The 10,157-nt window shown below is 38.8% G+C and overlaps 1 protein-coding gene across 1 annotated transcript; it reads right to left on the reverse strand.

Annotated features, from left to right (window-relative positions):
• Nucleotides 1-6,896: 6,896 nt before the first annotated feature.
• Nucleotides 6,897-9,694, reverse strand: LOC141812600 (protein indeterminate-domain 7-like). The gene is made up of 5 exons (XM_074700612.1): nucleotides 9,558-9,694; nucleotides 9,087-9,289; nucleotides 8,603-9,002; nucleotides 7,600-8,477; nucleotides 6,897-7,212 (listed from the first exon to the last, which is right to left on the reverse strand). Exons 2-4 carry the CDS (start codon nucleotides 9,277-9,279, stop codon nucleotides 7,604-7,606), a joined length of 1,467 nt encoding a protein of 488 aa, XP_074556713.1. The 5' UTR covers nucleotides 9,280-9,289; nucleotides 9,558-9,694; the 3' UTR covers nucleotides 6,897-7,212; nucleotides 7,600-7,603.
• Nucleotides 9,695-10,157: the final 463 nt, after the last annotated feature.

A 10,157-nucleotide genomic window follows, 5' to 3' on the forward strand; every position in this document is an offset into this window, starting at 1 on the left:
AAGAAGCTAAGAAATTTTCTATGCAATACAAATATTTCCATGTTCAGGTAGTTTCTGCTTAAGTACATGACTTCATAACTACAAGTTATTTCCTGTTTAATTACTAAGAAAGCATGCAATGATTTCCGTTGTTTTGTGAGATTAGGTATGTACTTACTAAGCTTTGCTTATAGTTGCATTCCTTATACTGCAGATAGAGGTAAAGAAAAGTGTTAAGCAACGGGAGGCAGCAGGAGCAGTGTTCGATGTGTGTGGCGGCGGAACCGCGGATTAGAATAAATAAATGAATAAACACCTTATATCAATTATGTATTTTATATCAATGGCTTCCGCATGCATCGTAAATTGAACAGTTGTTTTATTCCGTTATAAGAATATTCCTTTTGATAGAATTTATCTATTGGATTTTCTACCAATAATTTAATAATGATAAGATATACGTAACATCCCCCTATTAGAAAGGAGGAGGGTCGTTACAGCTGAGCTCAAGGCGTAGTTCCTCGATCTGAGTGTCAAGGGACTCAATGGCTGCCTCTAAATAGTCATCTCAATCCATCGAGGACTCGTCATCGTAAGGGGCTTCTGGTGCTGGCAAAGGCAGTGCTCCCTCAACCTTTTCATCGCTAAATTCATCAGCATGATCATCATAGTTTGCATCCCATTCCATGGTGTGGAGGCCCTCCCTTATCCCAGCTAGGGAGAAGTTGCATAGTCAAATTCGATCATAGTCAGTCAAAGGTTTAATGTTGGTCCTGCCCCTAGTCACATCAATGCCTTACGATGCAAGTCATGTAGTAATTATATGAGAGAAAGGCATTTGAATCTTTTTCTGAATAGGTTTTGTATAATACATAATGCAATGAAGCATATTATGACTAACATCGACGTTTAATCTATGACGAAATGCATATAATAGGAACAGATGACTTAGTCTCACCAAGCTAGAGCACAAGTAACAATAGGTAAGATGCATCCGACATATATATGGTTATTGTAAACGTCGCCGCCTCATCTCATCTAAACCCTAATCTCCTCTCCTCTCGCTGTCGCCATCATTGCATGCTAAAGACACTGTTGCTTCGTCCTTATTATTATTACAAAACCTAAACTTCATCTTATTGCTTCCCACACATGATATCTCTCTCATGCGTGATCTTAATCCTTGTCGTGGCTACTTGATCGTTGACTCGCTGCCCTCCATTGTTGTTCTTCATGGTCGTCGTCGATTGTCGTTGTTGTCATCGCCTAGTGACCATGGGATTGTACTTGTGGTTGCTACAAGCGTATAAAGCAAAAAGGGTAATCTTCTCTTAGTCCTTCTGACAAATCAAATTTAGATTTTCTCCTCATGCTATTTGGTGTGCTATGTTAGTTCTTGAGGGGCAAGTTAGGAGGGATGGAATTGATAAGGCTTGGAGAAAATTTTATTTCATCTTCGAGTCTTGGATACCCTTACTAAATCTTATCACTTGATGGTATGAAGCTCTAACGATATTGGATTTTTTACCCTCATTTTTGTATTGCATGTTTAAGGAGTTTCTTTGGTTTCGTATAATGTAGGGTGAGTTATGGTTAAGCTTAAAGGTGCATGTGGGATTAAATAAGCATTCATCTAGAAGCTTGCATTCGAGGTAGAGTTTTCTTGCATGTTTTGCTACACCTACCTTGTGCATGATTTAAATTTTATGAAAATAAATATTATAAAAAATAGAGTTAATTGTAATCTTATCTCTATTCTTACTGCTTGATTATTCCTTATCATGTTGTTTGCCCTTTTATTCCTAATTGATACCTATCTATCTTGTTTGTTTCTTATTTGAGATTTATAACAAATTAGATTACCTAATTATGTTAATTAATAAAGTAAGAAACTAATTATATCAATAGTTTAACTCCACACTTTAGGAAGTTACTCTAGCACTATTATTAATTAACAAAATAAGAGATGTAATAATTATATTTAGAGTTTTGAACTCTATGTTTTGAAAGAGGTGCATTATCATTGATATTAAATTATCAAGATAATAAATGTAGTACTTACATTATAGAGCTTCAGCTCTAAGAATTGTGTGATTACTTGTAGTCTTGAGTTTTGATTTTGCTCTTTAAGAGTTTGTGTGATTACTTGTAATATAGAACGGTTGACTCCATGTACAAAGAGGACTTTTGAGTTTTTTTCGCGTGTTCATGGGCTTTGGCTAAATTGAGATGATTTTTTTTCATAGGGTGAATTGCAGGTCATTCACCTTATTTTTATATGAGGCACCTCACGAGATGGATTGCAGGTTGTTCATCCTATTTTTATGTGAGACATTTTTCGAGTGGATTGGGAGTCGTTCACCCTATATATGTGTGTTTGTATATATGCATTCACATGATGTATTTCATATTGGGTGGATTGCAAGTCATTCACCCCATGGACATACGATACATCTCTTTCAAGTGGATTACAGGTCGTTCACCCAATCTATGTATGTATATGTGCATACATACGATGCATTTCGTTATGAGTGGATTGTAGGTCATTCACTCTCATATACAATGCATCCTTTTTAGGTGGGTTGTAGGTCGCTCACCTTGAGATTTTCATTTATACATGATGTATTAGTATTAGATAGAATGCAGGTCGTTCACCTTTATTTATATAACACATCCTTATTGAGAATATTACATATTGTTCAACCCACTCAATATGTTATGTTGAGTGTTGGATAAAATAAGACTATAATGTAAGTAATGTTGGAAAATAAAAAATTAAGGAGAACTGATGAATATAATTAAGAAAATAATAAAAGATGAATATCAAAGAAACATAAATTTTAAATTATGTTGTTATCCTTTTTTATTATATTTTCATGCATATCTCGTTTATCTCCACTTTGTACTTTGTGCTCATTCTTCCTTTTTTTTGACTCCAGGTTAATTATTGATATATATATAACACTAGTGAAGTTATTTCAGAAGTATGCATGTAATCAAGTTATTTAATTTTACTCTATATTTTACTCTGATATTGTTACAGTTCATGCAACGGTGAACGAAGCTAGCATCCGCGGCAAACCTAATTCATGTATGACGTGATATATATATTAAATGTCGAACTTTGGGTTTATAAGGAGTCTCAAGATGTGCATACCACTACACCATAATTCAGGCCAGAAGCTCCTAAATCACAAACCCATAAAGGACCACAATGATGCTAGAGACACTAGTAGAGTCTAAGATAATGCTGAGGTGCATTGATTTACCATTGTCGTCGTTTTGGTCAATGGTGTTAAGTAGCTTAGAGGAGGTGACAACAAATTAAGTAGAAGAAGAGCTTAATTGCATGCAAAGTGGGGCAAGGCTACTACAATGGTAAAGAAAGGTGGAGGTGATTGGGGGGAGAATAGAGTAAGATAGATTGGACACAAGGAAGGTGGTGGAAAGGGGAAGGGAGGAGTACTGGAAGGTGGTGGAAGAGATGGAGTTATAAAATTGTTTTGATTTTATTTTTTTCTTTTATTTTTATTTGATGAATTTAATCAGTGAGTGACTTGACATTTGAATTGACAAAATTATTGATTAGGTGTATAGTGCCACATGTCTTTTGGCTGCAAGTATTTTAGAGAATCCATCCTCGTGACTCTAGTACCAAACTTGTTGACACTCCTAAGAAAACAGAGTGTACTAACAAAGAAGATAGAAAGAGAAATTTCCATTCCACTGCAATTTTCCCGATTCAAAATTATATGTCATGTCATCTATTGATTGCTGTATTCTACAATACTAAATAAAATATATAGAAAAACATGTAAATAAATAAGGTTTTTTAATATAGACTCTAGCTCTAATGTCTGCAGCAGCAGTGCAGTCTCATGGAAGTTTTTACAGTATACAGGAAAGCCAGCTGGTCGCAGGGCTACTCCGTCTGTGCATTGGTGCATCGAAATCCGTGTCTGATCAGCAAGGAGTCACCTTTTGCATGGGCCATGAAATCATTTCACTGCTGTACATGCTGATGCTCGATCGCGTTGCATTCAGAGGTGGGACATGAACAAACGCACTGCGTTATGCTAATTGCTTGCTGCTAAGACCAGTTTTTCAGATATCACCTGTCTATCTAACATTAGCATTCGTACGACCTCATTCCTTCTTCATCATTCACCTTCGTAAAGAACATAAACAAGTGCTCCAGCTCCCCTTGTGACCTTGTCAGTACTGAAATTCTAAACTAGAGAGATCAGTGATGCTCGTGACTCGGTATATATATATTTGTAATCTTTGCATCAATAAATAACAGTTTAATTAATTGTGTGCTACGACTTATCTCCGACGCAGCTAGTCACAAGCACTACAATGCTGATGACTCATTACCATGACTTTACTGGGACAAAATATTGCTCCAGTCCTCCATGCAGTCGATCGATGAATCTTACGAGGAGGGGTCCAGATGTTCGTATTCTGCTCAGGTTTTCATCAGCGCTGCTATGCTCAACCCTTTTCCAACAGTTCAACCATGTACCTGATCTGTATCAGAGGGGAACAGTAGCAACACATATGGCTGCCACTCTTCACATGCTGTAGCAGTCCAAGTGAGGACAAAAATATACATAATTATTCTTTAGTTGGCACTTAGCATACACTACTCGTGCCCATCTTTACTTGACTAGATAGACAAACAGGTATATAGAAAGCGAGAGAAACATGCTATTATGAACCTCAATTTATCATTGTGCTTTGACTAGAGAATGAGTAATTAGGCAATTAATATTGGATGCATGCAAGGTCAACGTCGTGTGGGAAAAATTCAATTGTATTCAATCATGAAAATAACAGCGCAGACTCCACTTTTTTTTGTTGACATATGGGTTTGATTTCAATGGCTGCTAGCTTTTTGAAAAAGGAGAAGAGGAGTTCACAAGAAAGCAAGTTTGCGAGAAACAGTGAGAGAATAAAGTGTGGGCCGGGGGAAGATGGCTTCATCTCGTGATGGCCGCTGCTGCTGCGCTAGCTAGCTGTTTGTTTTATTTCTGGCTCCATGCATGCATGCGCCTCAGTATCTTTTACAGCAATAATATGACACAAGGCAATGGCCACCACATGCACGGGTCGATCGAGGTGATGATGCACCAAGGATAAAAGATAGAAACCAAGAGCCTCCTGCCGTGCGTAATGCGTTGACAGATCCTTTGCTTTCCCTCTCCTATCTCCAATATATGCATGCATGAAGTATCTCGTCTTCTTTTTTCTCTCTCTCTCTCTCTCTGCGACCACGTCTCGACTAAAAAGTGACCTCGTCTAGTTTGTTGCCGGCCCAGCCATCGACAAACAAAAGAGCACGTCGTGACTTGCTCCATCACTGATAAACTAGCTACAAATAAAGGAACCATGCGTGCGTGCGTGCCTTACTTTAGGCGCTGTAGAATTCAGTTTCTGCTTAATTAATTAGGTTTTAGTCAGTACAAAAATGAAAGATCAGAAGGATGTACAGTGTGGTACAGTAAGGGGTTGAATTTATAGAGCTTCAGAGGAAGACTAGAATCGGTTAGTTGTCTTTCTCACTTATTTGTGCAACTCATTCAAGCATATATGTCCCAGCACTGTGCCCGTGACATGACATGCTTTGTATCTTTGCTCCATGTCTTGTCTTGTGTGTGCGTGTAATTGAGAGAAAATTAGTACTAAATATGTCCGTAAATTGCTTCTTTTTTCATTCATTTAGAAAAAAATTGAAGCAAATTAATCTAAATTATTGAAGGAGATATAGAAAATTGTGAGGAAATAAAAAGATAGGTAAAAGATTTATTTAAGAAGATATAATATTTAATATTTTTTAAAAAAATTAAAAGTTAATTTGCTATGAGGAGAAGAAATACAGTACTCTTGCAACTGTTAAAGCTCCTTGCATACCCTAGTCTACGAGCTAGCCATGATGATCCACAAGCTCAAGGTCATGGCTGCCACTGCTCAATGCCTTCATCTCCAAACTCACCATGAATAGTTTTGAAGGAAATAATTTCAGTTGATTTGTACTGATTTCTTTTTCATTCATCTATGGTTATTTCTCATCTCTATAAAATAGCATATTATGTATGATAAATTTTAATATTGATATTCATTTGCTTTATGGCCGATATCCCATGGTTAGAGTTGGACTTTAAGATGAGAAGCTTCTGTATATATGCTCAACTATAGAGTACTTATATATGGAGAACTAAAACAATTCTAGTATCATAGGAGCCTGATCACCTTGTCCAAGCCACAAAACTCGTTCTTAATTATTAGCATGCATTCTGTTCTTCTATGCCGTGCTGCAAATGCTCTAAAAGTGTCTCAAGTATGATTACTCTCAACATATTTTCACAAGTTCCCTCACATATAGTAAGGTCGAGGGAGGAGATGGATGAAAAGGTAAAATCAGGAGAAAAATACTGGAGTATTTTATTTTTTCTATTCTTCTAGCTATATCTTCTCTCATTTTCTCTTCAAGTAAATAATGCTTTATAAATCACTCTTCCCTAATTTTTCTCTCCCTCATCTCTTTCCTCCAGTAAACACGTAGCAAAACAAGTATATTATCCCTAAAACTTTAATTAAGTACATGTGGAACACTGAAAATTATAAATAACATAAACAAACTGATGGTAAAATTAACGAATCCTATTTAGCTAGTAGCAAATGTATACATAGTGGAGTTATGTATAAATAACTCCAGCAAATTAATAATTAACAAGTTAAACTGAAAAAATAGGAGTAATTATATATTATAACCTGCTTGCTATATATATGCCATATCTAATATAGTTAATTAATTAGTTAATCTCATGAACTATTTTCTTAGTGCGAGAGAGAAATTGTGCAACAATTAACGACAGATACATGGCTTAAAATATATCGAGTAATTAAACAGTCCATAATGTGAATTAAGCGGCTAATTAATTAATGATTCAAATATATGTCCGAAGAAATTTATCCATGTGCGTACATGGCTGTTCATATACACTACTTATAAATTAACATGCTCACTCGATTTGCGATTTGTTCGAGTTGCATGAATTGCCATGCAGGAGACTTAATTCGTCCTTAATACATGCATGTTATATCGACAAATTAAAGAGGAATATATACTACTAAGTTACAGCACTCACCTCACATTGGGTGTGTCCTTGAAGTGAACCTTTTATTATCTCTTGTCTTTGATGCATTTATGCTTGCATGGTTCTGACACATCTGTGTGAAATAGATGGTAGGAATTAAGAAAAGAAAAACTACAAACATGACAGATTAACAGAAAAAAAAAATCAAATGGAAAGAAAAATGTTATGAAAATTCACATATATATTTTGCCAAGGAATTCCATGTGCGAACCAATAACAAACTTAGTATTAATATAAGTGATTTCATCAGCTGCATTTATGCTAATGCTTAGCTAAAAGATAATTAATATAATGATAATTAGACATTAAGTATAGATATATATATATAAGAAAAAAAGAATCAAACTGTAGTATGATGATTTATTTTGTTTCATTAAAACTAATCAAGAGGGGAAATTAAAGATTAGGAATATGATAACTCGATATATAACAAGATGGATGATGAATATTTTACCCTTACCTTGTCAGTCATACCATGGCTTCATCTTTCTTTGTCGGTACTGATCATAGGAGGAAGAGGAGGAGGTCAAGCAATTAGGATCCAACTCCGTCAAGTTAAGAATATCGCGATGGGGAAACGCCGCCTTCAATCCTAGGAAGTCTCTGGTTGTCATCCCGTCGCCATTTCCACTTATGATATTGCAGACCCCTTCCTGATCGTTCATTCCACGACTACCTTGTTCTCTCTTTGATCCCGGCATTTCCCCAAACAGAAAGTGATCGACCTCGAGGTTACGCTCGTCAAGATCGCATGGAGTCGAGGAGGCGACAGTGTTCGTCATCGTGTTGACCATGTATTCTTGCCCGAGAGGAAGGTGAGGAGGAGAAGGAATTGATTTGGATGACACAAGACCAAATCCAGAAGTGTCAGCTGCTGCCATGAGACCTAGGTGGTGAGGCCTACTCATGGTTGCACCCATCTCTGCCGCCTTCTGCAAGAGTGCAGTGGCTGACATGTGCGCAGTGGCTTGGAAGGGTGGAGCAACCGGAGCAGCTGGCTGCTCCTCCAATCTAGTGCTGAAGATCAATGGGGAAGGAGTAGTAGGAGGAGGAGGAGGGAATTGCTGCTGGTGGTTTATTAACTGGCTGAGAGAGGTGGCAGTCAGCCATGGTGGGATGTGATTATTCTGCGGCTCCATTTTCAGCGAGAGATGATCAGCTTGATCAACGTGAGGAAGAGAGGAGTGTTGCTCCTCATAAAGGGATATAGATTGTGGGAAGAGAAGTGGGTGCTGGTGGTGATTAGTGGGCGCCAAATGATTCACTGCTGCTATTGCTCTCGCGCTTTCCTCTGCCAAAGCGTCGCAAAAGGCTCTGTGCGTGATAAAGCTATCCCTCCTGCAACCATGCACGCATCGATCAAGAAACAAGAAACCAAAATTAAGATCGGAAGAGTCCAATAAATGCTGGATGAAGCATGGGCTCGAAATTAACAATTAAGCTTAGTGGTCCAGTACAGGTACCTTGAGAAGAGGGTGCCGCAGTCGCATCTGTATTCTCTGGTGCCGCAGACCTTGGAGTGCGCCTTCCAGTCGGACTGGACGGCGTACTTCTTGGAGCACTTGTCGCACTTCCACTTCTTCTCGCCGTGCTTGCGGCTGAAGTGCTTCTTGATGCCGGTGAGGTCGCCGAGGGCGCGGGCGGGGTCGTGGTGGACGCAGGTGGACTCCGGGCACACGTACACCTTCTTGCGCACCGGTTCCTTGCTGTTCCGCTGCTTCAGCTTCCACGGCAAGTTGTGGCCCCGGCGGTGGAGCTGCAGGTTCTGGTCGCGCTGGAATCCCTTGCAGCAGATCTCGCACACGAACCGGTTGGTCGCCATCAGCGTCTTCGGCGACAGCGCGATCACCTCAGCCTCTGGATCTGAACATCGCATCCAAATATATACGAAGATTGTTCACGAAGAAACGAACAACATATATGTACGAGTAGAATTAGATGTATGACCTGGATTTCCCGGGAGGTTTCTTTTCTTCTTGGTAGGGTTTGGGTTGGGGGAGGCGGCGGAGTTGGCTTGCTGGTTGGATGAGACGCTTGCTTCCCCGGAGGCAGATGTGAGGTTGGACATGTTCTCATCCACCAACTGCTGCTGCGGCTGCGGCGGCGCCGCCTGGCTTGAGATCATCCCCTTCATGATCATCTTCTCTCAACTGTCAATTTTCTTGAATTAGATCAGCTCGTAAAGAATCAAAAGACTAGATAGCTAGCACAAGAATCCGGTAAGCATGCAGATCTACTGATCACATGCATCCGCAATACGATCCAAACCTGAAAACCAAACAATTTATTTTTTTTTGCTTCGAAGCCAAGCCTAATTGTTCTATGCATATATATACATATATTGAACGTGTTAAGGAGAAAAGAGACAACCCATGCCAAACACCCAGAAATTAATAATAAGAAGCTTGAGAATACTACCAAAAACTAACTGATATCAGAGACCAAAACACCTCCAAAATTCAGCAATTCAGATGGACAACAGCTAAAGGTCGAGCCGTTGAAATGATCAAGAAAGCAGCTGTGCAGTGTTGCTGGGGAAGAGAGAGAGAGAGAGAGAAGCGGATGAGGGAAGCAAGTGAATGTTGCAATCCTCCACCATTCAATACATACCCACAATGTACAGAACCAACTCTGACGTTGCACTTGCTGTCTTTTCCCCTTTTTTTTTTTTTCTTTGCCCTTCTCCTGCGCATTTATCCAGGAATTCTTACCTCCTAACTATAATAAAATTCTTCAATTGCATACTCTGTATATCTACTGTCTACCAGGGGTAAAATCAATATATTTTGCAGTGAGAAAGTATATTATCACACCAACAGTGGCACGCCACAACTCCTTGAGTTCTGTGGAGAAGATTCCTCTAATTGTGTGTGGGCTGGTTCTGGTGTAGCTGGTGTAGCTTTTTTGATGTAGTATTACGTTAATGGTTCGAGCTTTGTCCTCAAAGGGGAAAAAGTAGGATAAAAGGAGGGTATGATTTGAGAAGAATGATGGGCTCTTGATTTAAGTTTGTCAAAG

This window comes from Curcuma longa, chromosome 19, assembly GCF_044706935.1.
Source record: "Curcuma longa cultivar G26 ecotype Majalengka, Jawa Barat chromosome 19, ITB_CL_G26_1.1, whole genome shotgun sequence".
Lineage (NCBI taxonomy): Eukaryota > Viridiplantae > Streptophyta > Magnoliopsida > Zingiberales > Zingiberaceae > Curcuma > Curcuma longa.